The sequence below is a fragment of the Mercenaria mercenaria genome, chromosome 9 (genome assembly GCF_021730395.1).
Source record: "Mercenaria mercenaria strain notata chromosome 9, MADL_Memer_1, whole genome shotgun sequence".
NCBI classification, from domain to species: domain Eukaryota; kingdom Metazoa; phylum Mollusca; class Bivalvia; order Venerida; family Veneridae; genus Mercenaria; species Mercenaria mercenaria.
In genome coordinates this window covers 69,566,231-69,590,404 of record NC_069369.1, presented here as the reverse complement: position 1 = coordinate 69,590,404, position 24,174 = coordinate 69,566,231, and the positions used below count along the sequence as shown (strand labels likewise).

Genomic DNA, 24,174 nt, shown 5'->3' with positions numbered 1-24,174 from the left:
TTAAAAAATTATACAGATTGTCCAAATCTCTTTGCTGTAAAATAGGTCAGTAGGTCAGGGTTAACCTAGAAATCATCAAGATAAATGTTCTGACCAAGTTTCATGAAGATAGGGTCATAAATGTAGTCTCAAGAGGGTTAACAAGCTTTCCCTTTGATTTGACCTGATGACCTAGTTTTGATCTGACATGACCCAGTTTCGATCCAGGCCTAGAGATCATGAAGATAATCATTCTATGCAAGTTTGTATCAGATCAAAGTATAAATGAAACCTCTATATGGCTGAAAAGGCCAAAATAGAAAATTTTGCACATTTCAGGGGCAGTAACTCTAGAACCCATGATGGAATCGAGCTGGTTTTCGAAAGGAACCGAGATCTTATTGTGACTTAAGTTGTGTGTAAGTGTGGTTAAAATCAAATATAAAATGCCACTTCTATCGTGCTCACAAGGTAAAATTAACAAATTTTGGCTCTTTCAGGTGTCAATCAGGGTCCATGACTCCAGAACCTAAAATTGCATTTGACAGATTCATCATAGAATCCAAGATTTATTGTTGTAAAAGATATTGTGCAAGTTTGTATCAAATCAAACCATAAATGAAGTCTCTATATGACTGCAAAAGCCAAAATAGCAAATTTTGGCCCTTTAAGGGGGCATAACTCTGGAACCCATGATGGGTTCTGGCCAGTTTACGAAAGATACCGAGATATTATGCCAATACAAGTTGTGTGCAAGTTTGATTAAAGGTGATTGCAAAATGTGGTCTCTATCGTGTTCACAAGAAATTGTGGACGGACAGACAATGGACGAAGGGTGATCACACAAGCTCACCTTGTCATTACGTGATAGGTGAGCTAAAAACAAAAAGCCTAAGGTATAAAACATACAAGTCATTGCTGTTTTTCTTCTGCAAGAAGTTGGAGAATCTAAAGTCCACACCATCTTAATAAGTTTATGATAGCCATATTATCTGACAGGATAGTTACTACCATAAATTTTACTTGTCAATTTCAGTCACTAATATAATATTATGCAGGAAACAGTTGGGCCAATTACACAGTTTCTCCTGTAAAACCAGTCAAGAAACCAACTAGACAAATAGACATTCATGACAACACAAAAGAATTTAAAAAATTGTTGTGAGAAGACAGAATTTAGAGAAATAGAAAACAAAACTGTCTGACTGGGCTGTAAAACCATTTTATATTTTCTGTATTTCTTTTTTAAAAGGTAATGGTAAACAAATCTATCCCTCGTTATTCATTTTCGATTCTATGTGCAAATAATTTTTCTTGTTTGCTGTAGAATTACCAAACCTTTTTAGGCAGCCAGCCAAGGTTGCTTAAAGTAGATGTCTGCTTAAGTTGAAATTTGAACAAAATGTCAATGTGGGAAGTTAGCCGACTGGCTGATTAAGGCAAGTGGCTACCTAATACGGGTGACAGCTAGGGCCCAATACGGGTGACAGCTAGGGCCCAATACAGCTGACAGCTAGGGCCCAATACGGGTGACAGCTAGGGCAGGTTCAACTGTATACTGAATATACTATATTTACCTCTGGAACAACAGCTAGTAAGAAATCATCTTGTCTTTTGTCTAGTAACTGGAATATGTTTACAAGGCATCTCAATCGAGGCTGAAATCAGAAAGTTTCATAAAATTATTTAGTATAATAATACAATACAGAAGCGCATACATTAGCATTTTTGAAAATTAATGTTAGTAATTGTACATAAACAGTGCATATAATAAAGATCACAACCAACAACTTCTGTCGAATACTTCATGGTAGAGGTTAATCACTCTCTTCAGCTGTTAACGTGAACATGTAACATCATTTCATTAGAAATAGAAATTAGAAAACCAGCTGCATTACTTCAAAACATGAATGGAACTGAACAAACTCCTTTGAGGCAGGAAAAAGAGAAAGAAATGGTGCACAGAATTTAAAGTAACTAGGCAACAAATCCCCATACCCCACCCACTGATCAAACTTACAGCTTTAGATGAAGGACTAGATGCTGACAGTGATGATAACAATGATGTTTGTATCGAGGTGAGATTCTCCATCACAAACTCTCTACTCTCTACAGACTTGCCCGAACAGATCTCCTCAAGTATACGGTAACATTTTTTCTGTACTGACTTGTCTATATCCTGTAACATATAAAATATAAGGATTGAACTATCTTTACTCAACAGATGAAAATTGTAAAACTGTAAAAAATCAACAAAAGTATTTCAGTTATGTAACGGTGGGCAGTTAACCTATTCTGTACCAGTACAAATCTGTTCTCCCCAAGTAACTGCCAACTTCCCCACATGGATCAGAGGTGGAGGACGAATAATTTCAGACAGAATGTATTTTATCAAATCGTCACAGAGAACATACGTCCCACCTGGGGAATGAACTCGGGACTCTGTCATTCACAGATCTGCGCTCTCCCTATTGAGCTAAGTGGGCAGGCCATAACACCGTCAGTTTAGACAAAAAGCATTACAGCCGAACACATTCATGATTAACTTAAGTTGAAACTCACCTGCAAATGTTCTATGGCTAGTTGAAACATAGATAACAGTTCCGTCTTGCTCAAATACGGTAAAAATCCTATCAGCAAGTCATGTAGTGCATATCTGAAATCCAAATTATCACTTTACATTGTCATTGCTGAACAAATTGACTACTTTTCAGCCTTTTCTTTAGCCTGCTGGAAGCAAGTGATTCTGCCTTTGCGACCAGTGCAGACCAAGATCAGCCTGCACATCCATGCAGTCTGATCATGGTCTGTACTGTTCGTTATTCAGTCAGTAAATCTTCAGTGAACACCCCTTCAAATAATAAATGGTACTGCCCAAATTGAATGATGGACCAGTCCATTTTAGAAACTTAGCAGGCTAAGGGTTAACCACTAAATATCTCAACTACAAAATTATCCACTTACAACTTACACACACTATATATATTACATGTACAAGAACATGCAAACTGGCAGGTCTTTCACAACCATATTAAAATACATCATTCTTAAACGACAGACAATATTGAAATAAAGCTCATGTAACATCTTATATTTTAACATTCTCTTAATTAAGAACCAAAGGCACTTGAAAACAACTGAAAATGAGCAAACCTTTTATATGCTGTGATGTTTTCTTCTTTTAATCTCTCTCTACATTTATCACAATATGTTGCCACTGACTGAAAATACACAACTTATTTATATGTATGGTTGATTGCAAAAAAAAATTCTACAACTTATATTAATCACTCTCAACACCTCATTTCTGATGGCATCCATCGCCATGAGATTATGAGAGAGAATATGCCAGTTTCCCTCTTAAAGCTTTTAAATTTCAAATTACCTCCTTGAAAATTTTAGATGATTAACTGTTTTGTTAAATATCAAAGCAATATTTTGAAATATTTTCATCAAAGAGAAACCAAATCAACAAATAATGCAATCTTAAATGCAGTTCAAAATCAGATGTGTACGAGTTTGTATCCCAAATCATTTTCAAGAGCATGATTTAAATGGTACAATTGTTTTTGGTAAATCAGATGCATTCTAGTGGGTAGGGTGGACAATATCCCTAAACACAAGAAACTAAAAATAAAAAAATTGCTTTTGGGTGGATGTGAAAAGACAGTCAGCTGGACAGACACTAAGATGTATGAACAGCATTTCTTTATTAAATTATTTTCCCTTCAATTTCACAGTAGGAAATGATTTATTTTATTACCCGAAATTATAACCAGAAGACAAGTAGCATTCACATTTTTACATGTTTATTTGTACATTTCAGATATGAATACAGTCACATATTTCAATTACCGGCACGTAAGATACTGTAAACAGTGCTAATTCAACCTATGAAATATTCCTTTCAATATAAAAGTTATTATCAATATTTTGGCAGAGTATGGCCACTCCAATGAAAGCTATTTGAAAAACCAGTCGACCGGGAGGAAACCAGACGTACTCGTAAAGCACCACGTCATTGCTCCACGTTACCTGTAGAGCAACAAGCAGCGCCACACGGACGCAAGGGATACCACAGTACACCACAGTAAATTAAACATCCCCCAAAACTCGACGTTACCTGCAAAGCAATGAGGAATATTTAGCGGACCAACGGAGCAAGGCAACGTACTGTGGTTCTAAGCAACGAGCAAGGCTACAGTACACAACAATATTTAGCGGACCAACGGAGCAAGGCAACGTACTGTAATTCTAAGCAACGAGCAAGGCTACAGTACACCACAATATTTAGCGGAGCAAGGCAACGTACTGTACTTCTAAGCAAGGCAAATACTATAATGAGCAAGGCTACAGTACACCACAGTAAATTAAATATTCCCCATAACTCGACGTTACCTGCAAAGTAATGAGGAACATTTAGCGGACCAATGGAGCAAGGCAACGTACTGTAATTCTAAGCGAGGCAAATACTATATGATGAGCAAGGCTATGACATCAGCAAGGCTATGATACATTTAAGCAAGGCTAGTCAGATATTGCCAAGGCACTAGAGCAATACCTTTAATATACACCGTAACATCCGTACCATCAAAACGTCCCAAAGCACGCCCGATCGCCCCCACGGTCGACAGAATTCTTCCAGGCCCTTACAATTAGGAGTGACATAAAAATAATTGTATATAAATATGGAAATGATTAACTGGAATTTTAGTAATAAAAATTATACATGTATTAATTCTAAATTGTCCTTTTGATTTCTCATAAAGCAACAGTCCGGAAGAATGATATCCTTTTAGATTTGTCTATTTCACAAATTGTTTGTAGCCCAGGAATCCGTTCAATTAATGTCTGTGGAAAGTACCTGGAGTCTGATCACTTCCGGAGTTGGCACCCAATGGCAGCATATTATCTGCAACATAAATACTTCACAAAACAGTCAGATTGTCATAACAGAATTAAAGGTACAAAATACAATGAATTGTAGTATACAACAATTTTTATTATTATTATTATTATTATTATTACTGGGGTGTGGCGGGTGGGCAATTTAACATCGATCTGAAGCGCTAGCCAATACACCTTTAGTTCAACTGAGAAGATTGCACGTGCTCTCGATTTAATATAACGCTCGAGTGGTTCCCTGACGAATAGGCGTTTATCATTAATCTGTTATGTTTAGACAAGGAACTAGAAAACTGGATTACTTGACAACGACGATAGTTTTATAGCTAACACACCTAGCAACGAGATAGCCATAAATTTCGGGAAAAATAAAAGTAATTATTTTTAGGCAAAATAATTTTTATTATTTTATTACCCGAAATTATAACCAGAAGACAAGTAGCATTCACATTTTTACATGTTTATTTGTACATTTCAGATATGAATACAGTCACATATTTCAATTACCGGCACATAAGATACTGTAAACAGTGCTAATTCAACCTATGAAATATTCCTTTCAATATAAAAGTTATTATCAATATTTTGGCAGAGTATGGCCACTCCAATGAAAGCTATTTGAAAAACCAGTCGACCGGGAGGAAACCAGACGTACTCGTAAAGCACCACGTCATTGCTCCACGTTACCTGTAGAGCAACAAGCAGCGCCACACGGACGCAAGGGATACCACAGTACACCACAGTAAATTAAACATCCCCCAAAACTCGACGTTACCTGCAAAGCAATGAGGAATATTTAGCGGACCAACGGAGCAAGGCAACGTACTGTGGTTCTAAGCAACGAGCAAGGCTACAGTACACAACAATATTTAGCGGACCAACGGAGCAAGGCAACGTACTGTAATTCTAAGCAACGAGCAAGGCTACAGTACACCACAATATTTAGCGGAGCAAGGCAACGTACTGTACTTCTAAGCAAGGCAAATACTATAATGAGCAAGGCTACAGTACACCACAGTAAATTAAATATTCCCCATAACTCGACGTTACCTGCAAAGTAATGAGGAACATTTAGCGGACCAATGGAGCAAGGCAACGTACTGTAATTCTAAGCGAGGCAAATACTATATGATGAGCAAGGCTATGACATCAGCAAGGCTATGATACATTTAAGCAAGGCTAGTCAGATATTGCCAAGGCACTAGAGCAATACCTTTAATATACACCGTAACATCCGTACCATCAAAACGTCCCAAAGCACGCCCGATCGCCCCCACGGTCGACAGAATTTTTCCAGGCCACAATAAATTTGCCAAAATTTATCCCCCAAAAATTCTGTGCAACGATTTCTTAAATTCTAAAAAATACTATCTCAACTTTACAACAATTATATTTGTTCTTTAAAACCAAACTGGTTCATCCATATAACTATAACATAATCGGATAGGCTATTTGAAAGACAAGTAGAGCAAATCCCGCCAACATCACGTGATCACGTTTTGCCAATGTATGAAACAAGGAGCGGAAGGATTATCGTCTTGAGTGATTCGGATCATTTGTTCATCATCATGATGATAATCTATAGTTCTATCTTTGAAAGAAATAACTAACTTAAATGCTTACCTAAAATATATTTGTTTGGATACACGTTTTATCTTAAGATTTATGTCCTAATGTAATTCAATTAAATTCAATTCCAGCCATGTTGATATGTGCCCCTTCAAGGCTATACATCAATATCCAGAAAGACCATTATCCCTTTTATCCGCAAGCATTATCCCTTTTATCCACAAGCATTATGTTGTTACTGCATTTTGGTTAGCTTTTCAATGAGTTTACCAGGCCTCAATCGGGTCGGGTATGACAACACAATCCAATACACTACGGTACCAATTTAAACATAGTATAGATTAACTTGATACTAATTAAAACGACTGCATGTTTATACATTGTATTATCGTTTGCTTGTTATGGTTCTCATGCATCGTTGAACTCAAGAAGATTGTCAATGAAAAAAGTTAAGTGCATACTGAAATGTTTTCTGTATTGAAACGTTTTAATGAAGAAAATCATAATTATCAAACATTTTATCGTTTAAGTTACCGTGTGGGATTTATACATCAAGGCATGTCTGCCCTATTGATTTATAATAATACTGTGGTAGAATACCGAAGCTAGCGGATGGGTCACACATCCCTAAAAATTGTCGTGCAATTATACATGTATTTATAAATGAATAGATCTACTGCGGAACTAGGTCGATATATTTATCAATAACGTGTTAAAGTAGTTGTACTTCTGTCGAATCGTATATTAAAAGAAAACCATACTTTACTATGAAGACCCTGAATAATCGACTTTTCCAATAATGTTTCGCTATCGCTTTTCTACTTCTAAATACGTAATCGTTCTATAAATAGATTGCGCTAAACAGCATGAAATATGTCCAGATATTCAACTTACACGAAAACACAATTTCAACCTTATTTTGTAAATCTAATACATAATGACGTTAACATTATCTGTCTTCAGTAAATAATTTCGGCTTGGTTTGTCAAAGAAATTTTTTACTTAAATATTAAAAATCCGACTTTAATAATTTATATAACAAACCAACACTGATTTATGAAATCCCGGTTCCGGGCTAAGGTCAAAAAACTACAGAATTTCGTTAACATGATATAGTGCTACATGGGCTATTCGGAGAGAATTCACTTACTGGAACAGGAGAAAAATTAAGACAACCAAAAAATTTTCATTCATACATAACGTAACAAACGACTGGTAGTTTGTTACAGATTTCAACCAAATCCCATGATAACCAGCTCTGAAGTTTTGCTCACTACACATACATACTCCAGTGATAAAATCATCAGTCAAGAGTGTTGTAATACAGTATGATGACTTCCAAAATTTTAAGAACCATTAATATGATCTGTGATATTGGATTCGGCTAAATATTGGCAGTATATCTTAACGCTACATATTTACAACTATGATGACCTAATCTTACATTAGTTAGCTTCTAACACCAAACAAAAACGTGACACTATATAACGGGAAACCAAGTGCAAAACAGTTCTATCTACTGTTATTTGCAATGTCACACCATTTTAAAATGTCATGTTAACTGACACCAGTGCCCTTAGAAATAAATACGAACAGCTCTAACTAAATACTATTAAGAATTAATGACAACCAATAAAATATCATAGGAAAGCTAGCCACATATACATGTATAAATTCAATCGATTTCTCTTTAGTTTTAAAAGTTTAGAATGGTGTAAGATTTTTTTTTTTTTTTTTTTTTTTTTTTTTTTTTTGAGGCCGCAACTTGAATTAACAAAGTTTTCGTGATATCTTATTTGACTCTGGTAACAATAGAATCTATAATAATATAATAGAATCCGGTTCTGTATGGAAAATAACAAAATATCTATTGTTTTTCAGCCTCTAAATTGACAGACATCACGATTCTGACCCCGTTTCTTCGAAAAATTCAAGTAACAATGTGTTTGGGAAACGTAACAATCGTTTCAAATTTAATGTACGGAAAGTTGAGCTTCAACGAAACAGAATTTCCTCACCAAATTAACAAACGTAGTAGTGCAACAATTAACAATCCTGAACACCAAACAAAGAACAAACTGCCCAACTAATACTGTTTAAAAACGTTTGAATCTTATTTTCATAATAGACCACGCGATTTTTTTTTGATTTTTTTTTTTTTTTTTTGTAAAACGTTTGCGAGCATTTAGCCTAAAATAACAGTGAACGAGTTACATAAAATTTATCAACAACATGCGTCACTCTATTTCAAAGATGCACTACAAAGTAACGGTACTCTTTGTAATCTGTGATGACAACTCTACATGATTTGCATGAAAAATACATGAGGCACACAAGAATTTAGTTCAAAATTGACAGTGACATATTAAGTGAAGACAATGTGCATTGCATGAATTAATGTAGCGACATATATGTACGTCGGTGTGTTTAGTTAAATTTCAATCATATTTTGTTTCCCAGCATAAGAAAATTATTCCTCTATACTTGACAAACTATGCTGAAAAGAGATTTAATAAATAAGTCTTCAGATAATGTTGCGAAAACACATTTATCAAAGGAAGGGCCTAAATTACCCACCTGACATGTACATTATACCTGTATTATACAACCTAGCAAGTTCAACATCTTTATTTATTTTGGATTAAGTATTGTGGATCTTAAATTTTCGATTCTATGGATGCACGTGTTCCCGTGCAGTGTATTTGAAGATCATTACCGAAACCAATCGGAAGAAAATGTAAGTACATCTAAGTCTAATATTGAACCAGTGAATTTGTTAGTGATATTTGTTTATGATATCGAAAGAGTTAAATGACCTAACCTGATCCAACGTTAACAGGTGCTGATGCCTGCGTTTGCATGCCGACAGATTCTCCTGGTCATGTAAAACTTATCGCAAAGTGAGGGTCGTAATTAATAGTGTTGAGAAAACCTACTTAAATATCTTACAGTTGCGTCGATGTATAAATATTTTTCCTTACAATCTTTCTGGTTTCCATAACCCATCCGATCTTAATCCGTATACTATACCCTTGCAATACTAAACTATTCGACGGTCCCATAAAGGGGACATTAACGTAAAACACTCCAAAAAATTTGCTATTTAAATTGCGGGAAGTAAATGAGCACAACAGTGTCACTGTCTTATGAAATGTGACGTCACCGATGTTACTATTTACTTTGCGAGCACCATACGAGTAATAAAACGGAAATGCCCTATGTGAATCACGTGTATTGAAAGTACCACTGCCTGTCGGAATCAAGAAACTATTACGACAGTTGACTGAACTAGCAACATAATTGTTTTGGTTCGAATCTGTAAAATTATGAGAAATGGGGTCGCCACACCCCGTATTAAGTTTACAGTTAATACAATACACAATTCATAATCGGTGCATAGATGTTAACGGGAAGAGATTAACTGTGTATAACTATTTACTGACGTAAGTACTGTCATTACCAAACTGCAGAATTAATTGCGACTCCTTCGAAATTTGTTCGAAATCAATAACAAACCTACCGGCATTTTGTCTGATGCCTGGAATTTCTGGCAAATCCGCCGTCTAGTTCGCCTTTCATTTCCTTCCCTTCATAATCATCTCGACAGGCTGGCTCGCCTCTACCTTTCAGGCGTGTTCTGCATCGACCACGTGGCATGGCTATTCAATTTAACATCGATCTGAAGCGCTAGCCAATACACCTTTAGTTCAACTGAGAAGATTGCACGTGCTCTCGATTTAATATAACGCTCGAGTGGTTCCCTGACGAATAGGCGTTTATCATTAATCTGTTATGTTTAGACAAGGAACTAGAAAACTGGATTACTTGACAACGACGATAGTTTATAGCTAACACACCTAGCAACGAGATAGCCATAAATTTCGGGAAAAATAAAAGTAATTATTTTTAGGCAAAATAATTTTTAATATATTAACGAATGACAACTGAAATCTAATTTTTGTAAAAAATGTCTAAGCATAAGAGATAATTTTAACAAAATGTCATCAAGAGCAATGAGACTTAGCTCATGATATTGAAATTATGACAGTATCACTGACATATGCCGTGAATTTACTGAGAAACTAACTTGCTGACGATCGTAAATATAATTTTGTTGAAAAAATGTCTAAACACAAAAAGGGATGTAACTTTATCAAAATGTCAGTAAGAGTTATGAAACCTAGATCATTCAGTTGGCAATATCATGGCAAAGAAGTGGGTGAAGTTTCATTCAGTTGTAATGTGTAGTTACTGAAATACTTGCTGACAATCATGAACACAATATTGTTGGGCTAAGTACAAAAAGGGACATAATTTCATCAAAATGAAAGCAAAAGTTATGGAACCTATGTGATCCAGTTGTTATTTTCATATGGAAAGAACGTTTTTCATTTTATTGTGACAAGTAACAAATGAGATATGAGCTTGATGAGAATGGTTAACAAGGTGTCTACAAGCAGTTCCAAAGATGGGGCAATGCAGTGGCTGTAGAGACTTTTGCCATGGTGAGCTGTCACATTTAAGTCAGCTCAAGTCTTAACCAGCCATGAAACTGGAAAGGTAGCAAAATTCAAGGTTATAACCCAAGACTGTTGTACCACAACTATGTCTCCTATTATCATACCTGTTTATCAGTGATTTGTAGGTAACATTTGATAGTTTCAAGTACAGCAAGTTTGGAAGGATCTTTGTCTCTCACAGGATCTGTTGTATACAAGTTGAATAGGATAGGAAGGAAATTCTTTGAAAACCTGGACAGCTCGGTCTTTGCTTCATCTGTAAAATAATAAACAAAATAATACTAGAAAGGATCACCTGCACTAATCAGATTTATATATCCAGTCTTTGATATTCTTTATGACAGTTCATTTGTAGTTTGAACACTGCTCAGCAATACTGAAATAAACTTGTCCATTATGATTTTATACTGAAAGCCGGAAACTGCAGTGAAATTCTTCCACTAAAAATCAGGTATCTGTCAAAACAAATTTTTTGTTCTTATGTGCAATCAGCAAGAAAAACATCTGATATCTGTGCATTCCAAGATCTCTGGAGAAATGGAAAAGGTGATGACTCTACCTAACACCAGTATGGGGGTCATACCTCTACATGAATCATTTCATCATGGTTGACCTTCACTAAATCAAGACTTTTCTTAATTTATTGTAGAATCCATTTGCTTGATAATGTTATTCCAACATTTTCTTGAATTCTGCATATAACTACACTAAATTCCTGCTAACACACCCAAAATTTACATTTTATTGTTTTTTATTCTAAACCTGACAGATATAATCCCATATCTTTTGGGCAGACAGCATATTTAACATTTTCACACTTCCGCAGAAAAAAGTTTATTGCCATGTCAACATCTGTCATCGAAGTGTATACAAGGCTTAACTCCTTGGAGCCGAAATGCAACTAAAGGCGCTATATTTTCTACCCCTGTAGCATTGATATCCGACTATATGCACTTTATCAGGACTCCCCAGGACGGCGATTGACGGGTATAGTCGCGGCACTGAGATCATGCTGATGCCTCACATACTTATTTTTTGATAATCCTGACAAAAGCAAAATTATTTTGCATACCGGCTATTATTTCTTAGATGTTATAATTATTAATTACGCTAATAATTAGTTTCCTTGTTAAAATAAATGTTTGTAAATTTTCGGTATTAAAAGGAAATAAAAAAGACGAACTCCGCTGTGTTTCATTCATACTGTATTTCTAAAGATTAAAATAATGTCGGCTGCCTGAGAATTTTCTTAAATTGAAGAAAATATTCATTATCATGCTGATTTTGACGTACCAGTCCGTCTGATGATGATTCCGATGATGAAATTTCATTATCAGAAAAACGAATGGTCAGAAAATGTTAACTTTTAGAAAACTGAAATATCCGTACATTTACATCGCATTAAATTAAAGTGGATAAAAATAACACAGCAAAAATGTTTCATACATAAAAATGTGTGTAAATAAACGCTTTTTGTAAATTTAATAATTCTTCGAAGATAGGTGCAAATATTACAACTTAAATGTCTCAGTGCGTGTCACACGTTTGTGTACATGTTTAGAAATAAATTATACATCAAAATAAACCATCGATATTCACTCAAAAATAGGTGTTAATTTTGAGTAATGCTGATGTAAATACTCTGTGTTAATAATGTATTTCTATTTATTGGAATCTAATGTGTTTACATTTGAAAAAGTAATAAAATCGGAAATGTTCAAATATTTTTTAAACGCAATAGGTGTGTAAAAATGATGAATGTTTCGAAGTGAAATTATAATTCTATTTGGATATAACTTACGGACGAAAGTGGATAAATATAAATATTTGTTCAAACTTGGAAGATTTTATAAGTATAGTCTAATTTACACCCATGTTAATAATATTTCCATGCATGATTTCAATTGAGTGCCTGCGAGTGTAATTATGAGAAAATCAGATTATGTTCTTCGACGTCAGGTGGTAATTCTTATCTCGCTGCAGCATGTATATTATGATATCGGCCTCAGGGAGTTAACCTAGTTTTTGAACCCTGACTATCACTTCAATAAGCATAAATCCAGCCAATCTGGAAACAAGTGAAAGTGGCACCAAACACAAACACATACTTTGTGTTTGAAATGAGGCATTTTGGCATTTATAAATAGGAATATTGAAACACTAATTCTGAAATTCCCAAATGAAGACTCAACTTGTGACTATCACTTGCTTTGTTGTTGTTGGGTTTAACGTCGCACCAACACAATTATAGGTCGAAGACCCCAGGTTCCCCATTATATTTCATCACCGGAATGCACCTGGGCTGGCTAGCTGTAAGCTAGCTGGATAGGTTCCTTACATGGAATGATTCTACACCCGTGACTCAAACCTACATCACTTAGGAGCAAGTGATGTGACGTCAGCAACTTTAACCACTTGGCCACAGAGGCCCTTGTGATAAATTAAGTATATACTTAACATCACACAATATTGAAGAACAAAATTTTGATTAGCACGTTTGGCGATGTATTTACACTTACCATTACTAATACTCTGGTTGATAAGTTTTCTCAATGAAGACATTACGTCCATCCTTAGATCATCTCTTTCACTTATTGCAGTACCTAACACCTTTGCTATACCTTTGAATGACTGAAAATATACAAGCTGTTCAGTAAAATTTGTATGAAATAATCATGAATAATTAATACATATTCGTAGTTGATCTTACTGTTCAGTATTTTTTTTTTTAAATTAATATTATATTAAACAAATGCAGACTAAAATATTACTTTTACATTCCAAACAGACCATTTTCTTAGTTATTTAACCTCTGTTGAGCAATGCCTTCTATATACCAAACATATTTCTTTCTTCACACAAGTGTGCACTATACAAATGTTGCTGTCTGTTACCTGTGCTAGATCTGTAGGCCTGGTACAAAACCCTGGTAACAGAGACCAAATCTGTAACTGTAGCGTCTCGTACGTCTTTGATGCAACAATATTCTGCTGGTCAGACAACTCTAATGCTGCAATTATCAAAATGAACTCTATTTAAGGACCAAAAATTCTTCTAACTTGGCTTAATTTGACAGCAAGTTAAATAAAGAAGAAGGAAGCGAGCATTATGGCAACAATTATGATGTCAACTTCTCCAAATGAACTGCCAACTTCCTAAAATGTAAAGGTGGCGGACGAACAGTTTCAGATAAAATTTTCATGGAGAACACAAGCCCCCGTCTGTATCAAACACACAACCCAGTTATCCATAGATCTGGTCTCTTCCACATTAAGCTATGCGGGTGGATTGTTAAACTGCAAAACCACTGTACAGGTAAACTAGCATCCCAAGACACCCACCTCTTTGTCTGAGTTTAGCTGCTAGAGGGAGGAAATAGGAGATGAAGAACCCAAGCTCTGTTTCTTGTACGTTGTCTCTGATCACTGGTAACAACCAACTTCTTGGAAAATCTAGGTCATCACTGAAATACACAACTAAACTTTTCCACATACACATAAAAATATCCAGTTTGAAATTTGACTACAGAATTATAGATGCTTTATGTAAGTTGTCTGCATAAGGCAGCAGGGGTGTGGAATTCCTATGTCCGACTTGTCCGACTCGGGACTTTTTGACAACGGACAAGTGAGTTTTCGCATTCCGTTTGTCCGCGGACAAGCACAAATTTTCTGGTTTGAAATGAAAAAAGGAAAGAATAATTTAGGAACGCTGAACAGTACTTCAACTTTATAGAGTTTATAGAAGAATTTGATGTACGAAACGGATGTTTCACCCTAAGGGCCTCTCGATTTTTCTCCAGTTTTGGGAAAACCATACTGTGTCTAAATTTAGCAGCTCTTTCTCTGCGTTCTGATTGGTCATGATATCATGATTTTGCGTGATTTTTGCACACGGTAACTTGTCGAACAGAAACCGGAAACGTAAACAATTATCACAATGTTTTGGACAAATTTGTTCAATGGTTACAACTTCGTCTGCCAACAAAAATCAAAGTAAATAGTCAAAACACAAAGAGCTTGCTAGTACGAGTCAGGAAGTTTCATGTTTGTTTTTCTAACAGTCAGAAAGTGCCGTGCTTTCTCACATGGGGTCACATGGCATAATGAGCAGTCTTTTGGTATTTCTGTTGAATGTTCGACGGCCTCGCGAACGAACACAAGCTAAAGTGTCGAAAGCTTATTTTTTGAAACAGCTACAGTATAGTATTACACTTTGTTATGTTCGCTTTTGTTACTACTTGTAGATTATTGTCCAAAATAAAGAATTATTTGCATGCTAAAATGTTGAAAATCTGGACAAGTAAGTTTTGACTGCTGACAAGTAGACTTTTAAGTTTCATTTGTCCGTGGACAAGTGAAAAATATTGGGATTTCCACACCCCTGCAGGCATCATGGATGAATTAAGGTTAAACCTAAGTGATGAAAAAGATATCTTGATTTTCAAGTGTGGAGACTAGATACTGTGTTGTTATGTCAACATGCTTCTGCAAACCAAAAGACTTTTTTAATATCAAATGAAAATGGGTGGAGCTATAAACCCTAAATACTGTGAAATTTATAACTACCCCATTGTAGGGCTTCATTTGTGCATCACCCCTCAACTAAAACAGCTATGTATTGTCATTTTGTGCAGTCTTAAGACGATTCTAATGGGACTTTTTTATATTAACAAACCTTTGTCCAGTGATCTGTAAAGGTATTGCACTGAGTACAGACTTTGGGCCCATCGACTTGACAGCACAGCCCACTGCATGATCTAGCTCCCCTTTGTATGGGAATCTTACACTGTCCCGTAGATCTGCTATTGTTGACAAACTCTGAAATGGTAATTTTGGATGTAAAAAGAAAATCACTTTGATTTTTTAACTGAAACTTCTTAATATGACGTTTGTCTGCCATTGCTATTAAATTTAAAGATAATGTCTTAAAATATATACAACAAATTACTTCCTTTAGCTTCATGTGTAAGACGCTATAACTATTTCACAGAAAGAATACTTTTTTTAGGGTGTGTGTGGGGTGAATTTAGGGCCACACTGACACAATTTACATCATATGCTAATTTCTCGGCTTCTGTTGGTGGAGGAAGACCCAAGGTGTATAATAAACCATCGAGTTATTGTAGTTCAAGCCATGGAACAATATGGCTTTTATAGGGAATTAACTGGGATCTGAAGATGAGTTCAAGTGAAAAGGGGTGTTCCAATGATCAATGTCAGAGTCACAGTGAACAAGTCCGACTGTATAAATAATAAACATGAAAGGGTGCTTACACAAAGCTTACCTTGCAAAATGCTGTAGGACACTGCTTACCAAGACTCTGAAAAAATATGAATAAAACTTACTAAACACATAATATAAAGAATGGATGGATGGACAATATAATTTGGTCACTGAAGTATTTATATAAAGAATGAAAATTGGTCCATGGTGTGTTTATATATGAAGCAAATTAAGTTCCCACTGGCCTATGAACTGCATTATATAATATATTTACAGTGTGTAAGTCTTTACATCTGAAGTTGTTGTTTTTGTTTCATATCAGACATCTAGACTTGCAAATTGTAAGGTTTTTCTAAAAATACAGATCTAAAATAAATATAACCTTTCTGTTAAAGACTGCTGTGGGGAACATTTGCCATATGTTTGTACATGTAAGGAAGTACAAAAATCAGGTATCGTAAACTTAAGAGATCTCCTTCCAACAAGCTCAGTGCAGTTCACTGGGAACAGTTAACTGCTGTAGAAGGAACTGTAAACACACAAAAGCTTTAGTACCTGGTAAAGAACAGCAAACAGCTGCAACACAAGACCCCAGGATGCATGAAACTGATACCCAAGTCCACTTTCCACCGCCTTCAGTACTTTGTGTATGGATGTGTTCCCACCCTCCGTGTTCAACTGTGGTGCTAAACTCTCAGCCAGCGGTGCAATACAACTGCTGATCACGGACTGTAAACATACAGCAGTATAACATCACAATGCATTTACATAATTCCCTTATTATTCCAAGTTCTTGTATCCAAACAAGTATAACACAACAAACAATATTAGATTATCAGACTAATATGCAAGTTTAACACAGTCAAGACTTAAAATGTTATACAGTGTTTGTTTTGTTTTTTTGGGTTTCATGTCACACTGACACAATTATAGGTTATATGGCGACTTTCTTTGATGGTGGAGAAGCCCCTCCATGCATTATTTCATCAAGGGTGGGCATCTTGGCAAAACCATCAACCTTCCATAAGCTAGCAGGATGACTTGCTCAAATGAAGAATTCCGCCCAAAGTGAGGCTCGAATCCACATCGGTGTGGGCAAGTGATTTGAAGTCAGCGACCTTAACCACTCAGCCACAGAGACCCTGTTATACAGATTGATGTTCATTTTAGTCTATATACATTTGCAATTAATAGTTTTGTTTTTACTGCCCAGCCTGTGTACTTGCAGATATGGACCTTAATGTCATGATTGTGTTGTTTGTAAAATAAGACAAAGACTAACCAGTAATTACAAAGTTTCCTAAAGCATCTGGTGATACTGGTACTTGCAAATGGCAAAAGAATTTTAAGAATTTCCAATTTTCATGGTCTCTTAAACTCTTCTGCTAATTCATCAAACTCTTTTACCACTAAAACTTCTTCTCATTTGGTTGCAATGGTAAATGGCTGACAATAACTCAAGGAAAAGTACTACCTTCAAAGATTTAGCTGCAGCTTGAGTTATTTCTGGCTTCACTGACAACATACACACCATCCCAGCCGAGAACAGCTTCGGTAAATGACTCATGCACAACTTCCCATCCAAACTGAAATATTTAATACCTAATCATACCGTTTGATAACTTACAAGTGAGACTTAAATTTTTCAACAATTTATCATCCTCTTCTCTATAGTTAGGTTTGTTTGTAACCTTTCAGAAGCTTTAAAATGGCTGTTATGCTAATAAAGGGGATTACTCTTCATAAAAAAAAAACAGATCTATCAAGGAATGTAACTTTATATTAATGGAAGTCACTTTCAGTATATGTGTATTGCCAAGTTTATAGTATCTCTTAAGAGAAAATTGTTTACCTTTTTCAAGATTTTCAATCAAACATTTACCTGGAAAGATTAATGTGTGCCGTTTCCATAACAACTAGCCATGCCAATGTTGGTTGGACATCATTTTCTGAGGGCTGGTAGTCATAAAGGGCCTTAAAATCAAAACAAACTAGTTAATAGTCTGATAGTACATAAAGGAATATCAAAGACAGAAAAAAAAAACTTGTCTGAAGACTTTAGAATGAATCAAAATTAAAAATTCAGAATGAATGTATTTCTAGCTCATCCTACATTTAACTAGCTACCACTCTGTTATATGGGCACACTGGTCGAAAGGGCTATGGAGGTGAAGGCCCTGGGTTCGATTCCTAGCTCTGCACTCTCCATATTGAGCTAAGCGGGTAGGCTAAGAGCAAATTCATACTTACTGTTATAATCTGTGCGTTAAGTTCTGCTGGCAAGCTTTCGGGTTTAGGTTTGGCCTGGAATAAACTGTGCAAGACCTGCATGCTGCTGGCTGTTACCATCTGTAGGAACAAATAGAGAGTCAAAAGCTTTAATAGTAACAGAAATATCTGACTTAACAAAAAATTCTAAGTTAAAAAGGGGCATAATTCTGTCAAAATTCAAATTAGAGTTATGGGGATTGTGTCTCCTGGTGTAGACTGTGATGGTAAATAAGTATTTTAAGTTTCAAGTCAAAAGCTTTGATAGAAATAGAGATATTTGACTTTATTGAAATCTTTAACCAAAAATACTAAGTTAAAAAGAGGCATAATTCTGTCAAAATTCAAATCAGAGTTATGGGAATTGTGTTTCCTGGTGTAGACTTTGATTGTAAACAACTATTTTGAGTTTCAAACAAAAAGCTTTAATAGTAACAGAGATATTTGACTTTATCAAATTTTTTAAAAAAATTCTAAGTTAAAAAGGGGCATAATTTTATCAAAATTCAAATCAGAGTTACGGGGATTGTGTCTCCTGGTGTAGACTTTGATGGTTAATAAGTATTCTAAGTTTCAAGTCAACAGATTTGATAGTAACTGAGATATTTGACTTATCAAAAACTTTAACCAAAATTTCTAAGTTAAAGAGGGGCATAATTCTGTCAAAATTCAAAATAGAGTTATGGAGATTGTTTCTCCTGGTGTAGACTTTGGTAGTAAATAACTATTTTAAATTTCAAGTCAATAGCTTTGATAGTAACAGAGATATTTGACTTTATCAAAAACTTTAACCAACGGAGATGCCAACGCCGGGGCGAGTGCAATAGCTCTACTTTTTCTTTGAAAAGTGGAGCTAAAAATCACAGTCCAGTTTGTATTCAGATCAAATCCATATTGGAAGACAGTTACACTGAAAGTTGCTTTCTGCATGTCATCTGATCACATGGCAGACAATCGTGCTAAGTTAATTGAAAATCACTCAAGGGAGTGGGGTGGGAGGGGTGGAAAGAGCCATAATTTTATGACAGACTGATGGGCTGTTGGAATACCGGACCAAAACAAAGTTTCCTCGCAACTTCTGGGAGATATAAATATGGTGATGAATAAACTGAAAATGAATACACGGGTATGTACCTGCCCTCTTAAGAGTTGCTACTATAAATCAGAATGAATATATAGGCATAAACCTTCCACATTTCTTAGCATCATCACTATTAATCTGAATGTACAGCTATCAACCAACCATGTTACTTAGCATCATCACTATAATCAGAATGAATATATAGGTATGCAACAACCTAATGGTTTAGTGTTATCCAGTGCTCCATTCATTCATTTCCTTTTTAGCCAACCTTCCCTTTTTTGCCTCAGTGGTTATAATTAACTGCTTTATTGCACCTTTTTATCGAGTGATACACGCCGGGGGCCATTGACATAATTGGCAAACAATTACCTGCTGTAGTCGGCCCGATTTAGTCTGCTACACCAGCATTAAGATCACTGAAGCTTATTGTTAAAACAATATCTAACCAGTCTGAAAATTATCTTCATTTTCGCGCCGCCTGTCAAACTGTACTTTCGTTTTCGGTCACGGACGTAAATGTCCATTTATACACAATTAAAACTTAAGTCGAGACAACAGACATTTAAATCCAATTGATAAAAATCGACCACAATCAAATTTAAATAGGAAAATCTTTTACCTTGACCATTTAAAAAGCTTTTGAAATCGAAAGTAGATTGTCATCTGCTGTATAAAACTGCCGATTTTTCGTGCACATTTCTTTGAGATTAGTTTAATAAGATGTAGGGACACTGTAAACTTTAATGTCAGATACCGTAAAATGCTGTTAAACTGTCTTTGCATCATAATAATTTTTCAAAAATGTTGAAAATATTGTTTAAAGTGAGTTTTTAGAAAAGTGTAACCATACCCGGATATAAAATTTTGGATACCCGGAATATGTTCTATTTGAAATGCTAAACTTGCATTTAGCCTATTGTAAGTTAACAACTTTGCCTGAAGGAGAGCCCCCTGACCACCCAATCAAGAGGGGAGTAATATACCCCAGCAATACCTCAAAACTTAGACCTAAAAAGGCACCAGAGGCCACCATTTCATGCCTGTATTTCAAAAATTTCTGAAACTGCCAAGTAAAATATGAACAGCAGCATTCTTAGTATAATAGAGATGACAAACCTAGCCTATCAAAGCACAAAGTATGCCTTATACCATGCCAAAAGTGTGCCTAATTTTAATGCCAAAAGTATGCAAAATTCCTTGCCTAAAGTATATATATGTTAAAATGCACCTAAGCAAGCACCAGTTACAATTTTTTGACAGGGGGGGGGGGGGGCATCATGGCCAGCACCCTGCCCTTTTTTAATCCTAACTGGTGCACTGTTATCACTATAAATCAGAATGAATACACAGGTATGCACCTACCACATTACTTAGAGTCATCACTTTGAGTACTGTTTCACATGCTGTTTTCACACTATGCTGGGCACACACAGGAAGTATTTGTCTCAGAAGAGATAGCGTGTGTAATGTATCAACTGCCTCTCCCATACCTGAAAATATATATAGTATTACAATTTACTCCAGGTTAAATACTGAAAATATAAAACAATTCTTAGAAAACAAACAGACAAAATGAATGAAAGGTCACTTTTTCCCAAATTATAAAAAATTGTACACTTTTCCACATTTGTTTTAGAAAATACGTTGGAGCTAAATAGTTAAATCTCTTCAAAACTAGAGCTGCTTTTGAGAAAAGCGCATGTCTCCCCCAACTGCCTAATCATCTGAATAGTAGTATATGAGTCAACCATGTACCAAGACCTCAACTGCCTAATCATCTGACATGATTTCCCAATCAGACTTTCAGTGCTTTGATTATCAAAAACAATGTTTCAAGGGCCATATTCCGAAGTGCCTAGGCCAATTTGGCTAGGTATCGAACTTGGCCGAGGCCTCATTGGCAAACACATTTTGTTTAAGTTTGGTGAAGATCGGATGAGAAATGTTCGACTTAAAGAATGCGGACAAGATTTGTGACAGACGGAAGGACACACACACAGATGGACAAGAGTAAATCAATATGTCTCCCACAACACAGTTGTGTTGGAGACATAATTAACAATGACATTTTAATCTGATGTGGGGGACAGGTCTAGATCCAAACACGGGCAGAAGAGTAACTTTACAAAATATTTGAAAAAACTAGAAAATGCTTTTGTAAAAAAGCGCATGTCTCCCCCAATGCAAAGTCCTATAGGCAAGAAGTCAATAGGGGTCAGGAGCGAAAGTCAAAGAGACACTGATGGTTGGCTGCAATAGGGATCATCTACTTGGCATGTCCAGTCATCCCGCTAAATTTCAACACTCTTGGCCTCGTGGTTCTCAAGTCACTGTTCAGGCTCCTGTGACCTTGACCTTTGATCAAGTGACCTCAAAAAAATAGGGGTCATCTACTCTGCATGTCCAATCATCCTATGAAGTTTCAACATTGTAGGTCAAGTGGTTCTCAAGTTATTTCCAAAAAATGATTTTACATGAACAGGCTACTGTGACCTTGACATTTAATAGACTGACCCCAAAATCAATAGGGGTCATCTACTATGCATGTTCAATCATCCTATGAAGTTTCAACATTCTGGGTCGAGTGGTTCTCAAGTTATTGATCAGAACTGGTTAACAATGTTCAGGCCCCTGAGACCTTGACCTTTAACGGAGTGACCCCAAAAACAATAAGGGTCATTTACTCTGCATGAACAATCATCCTATGAAGTTTCAACATTCTGGGTCGAGAGGTTCTCAAGTTATTGACTGGAAATGGTTTTCCATGTTCAGGCCCCTGTGGCCTTGACCTTTAACAGAGTGACCCCAAAATCGTTAGGGGTCATCTACTCTTTATGATCAATCATCCTATTAAGTTTCAACATTCTGGGTCAAGTGGTTCTCAAGTTACTGACCGGAAATGGTTTTCAATGTTCAGGTCCCTGTGACCTTGACCTTTAATGGAGTGACCCCAAAATCGATACGGGTCATCTACTCTGCATGTACAATCATCCTATGAAGTTTCAACATTCTGGGTCAAGTGGTTCTCTAGTTATTGATCAGAAATGGTTTTCAATGTTCTGGCCCCTGTGACCCTGACCTTTGACAGAGTGATCCCATAATCAATAAGGGTCATCTACTCTTTATGACCAATCATCCTATCAAGTTTCAACATTCTGGGTCAGGTGGTTCTCAAGTTATTGATCGGAAATGGTTTTAAATGTTCAGGCCCCTGTGACCTTGACCTTTGACAGAGTGACCCCAAAATCAATAGGGGTCATCTACTCTTCATGACCAATCATCCTATGAAGTTTCAACATTCTGGGTCAAGTGGTTTTCTAGTTATTGATCGGAAATGGTTTTCAATGTTCAGGCCCCTGTGACCTTGACCTTTGACGGAGTGACCCCAAAATCAATAGGGGTCATCTACTCTTCATGACCAATCATCCTATGAAGTTTCAACATTCTGGGTCAAGTGGTTCTCTAGTTATTGATCGGAAATGGTTTTCAATGATCAGGCCCCTGTGACCTTGACCTTTGACAGAGTGATCCCAAAATCAATAGGGGTCATCTACTCTTCATGACCAATCATCCTATGAAGTTTCAACATTCTGGGTCAAGTGGTTCTCTAGTTATTGATCGGAAATGGTTTTCAATGTTCTGGCCCCTGTGACCTTGACCTTTGACGGAGTGACCCCAAAATCAATAGGGGTCATCTACTCTTCATGACCAATCATCCTATGAAGTTTCAACATTCTGGGTCAAGTGGTTCTCTAGTTATTGATCGGAAATGGTTTTCAATGTTCAGGCCCCTGTGACCTTGACCTTTGACGGAGTGACCCCAAAATCAATAGGGGTCATCTACTCTTCATGACCAATCATCCTATGAAGTTTCAACATTCTGGGTCAAGTGGTTCTCTAGTTATTGATCGGAAATGGTTTTCAATGTTCAGGCCCCTGTGACCTTGACCTTTGAAGGAGTGACCCCAAAATCAATAGGGGTCATCTACTCTTCATGACCAATCATCCTATGAAGTTTCAACATTCTGGGTCAAGTGGTTCTCTAGTTATTGATCGGAAATGGTTTTCAATGATCAGGCCCCTGTGACCTTGACCTTTGACAGAGTGATCCCAAAATCAATAGGGGTCATCTACTCTTCATGACCAATCATCCTATGAAGTTTCAACATTCTGGGTCAAGTGGTTCTTTAGTTATTGATCGGAAATGGTTTTCAATGTTCTGGCCCCTGTGACCTTGACCTTTGACGGAGTGACCCCAAAATCAATAGGGGTCATCTACTCTTCATGACCAATCATCCTATGAAGTTTCAACATTCTGGGTCAAGTGGTTCTCTAGTTATTGATCGGAAATGGTTTTCAATGTTCTGGCTCCTGTGACCTTGACCTTTGACAGAGTGACCCCAAAATCAATAGGGGTCATCTACTCTTCATGACCAATCATCCTATGAAGTTTCAACATTCTGGGTCAAGTGGTTCTCTAGTTATTGATCGGAAATGGTTTTCAATGTTCAGGCCCCTGTGACCTTGACCTTTGAAGGAGTGACCCCAAAAACAATAGGGGTCGTCTACTCCAGCAGCCCTACAACCCTATGAAGTCTGAAGGTTCTAGGTCAAATGGTTCTC

The 24,174-nt window shown here is 36.3% G+C and overlaps 1 protein-coding gene across 1 annotated transcript in view; it reads right to left on the bottom strand.

Annotated features, from left to right (window-relative positions):
• LOC123547392 (RRP12-like protein) overlaps positions 1-24,174 on the bottom strand; it is a 47,135-nt gene that overhangs the window by 14,233 nt on the left and 8,728 nt on the right. Inside the window, exons 8-22 of the mRNA XM_045334464.2 lie at positions 20,914-21,041; positions 18,450-18,548; positions 18,082-18,173; positions 17,674-17,785; positions 16,755-16,928; positions 16,261-16,296; positions 15,651-15,793; positions 14,315-14,436; positions 13,868-13,983; positions 13,493-13,604; positions 11,078-11,229; positions 3,133-3,200; positions 2,542-2,635; positions 2,000-2,158; positions 1,557-1,637 (exon numbers count right to left, since the gene is read on the bottom strand). Coding sequence (XP_045190399.2) covers positions 1,557-1,637; positions 2,000-2,158; positions 2,542-2,635; positions 3,133-3,200; positions 11,078-11,229; positions 13,493-13,604; positions 13,868-13,983; positions 14,315-14,436; positions 15,651-15,793; positions 16,261-16,296; positions 16,755-16,928; positions 17,674-17,785; positions 18,082-18,173; positions 18,450-18,548; positions 20,914-21,041 — 1,688 coding nt within the window. The remainder of the gene's footprint in view (positions 1-1,556; positions 1,638-1,999; positions 2,159-2,541; positions 2,636-3,132; positions 3,201-11,077; positions 11,230-13,492; positions 13,605-13,867; positions 13,984-14,314; positions 14,437-15,650; positions 15,794-16,260; positions 16,297-16,754; positions 16,929-17,673; positions 17,786-18,081; positions 18,174-18,449; positions 18,549-20,913; positions 21,042-24,174) is intronic.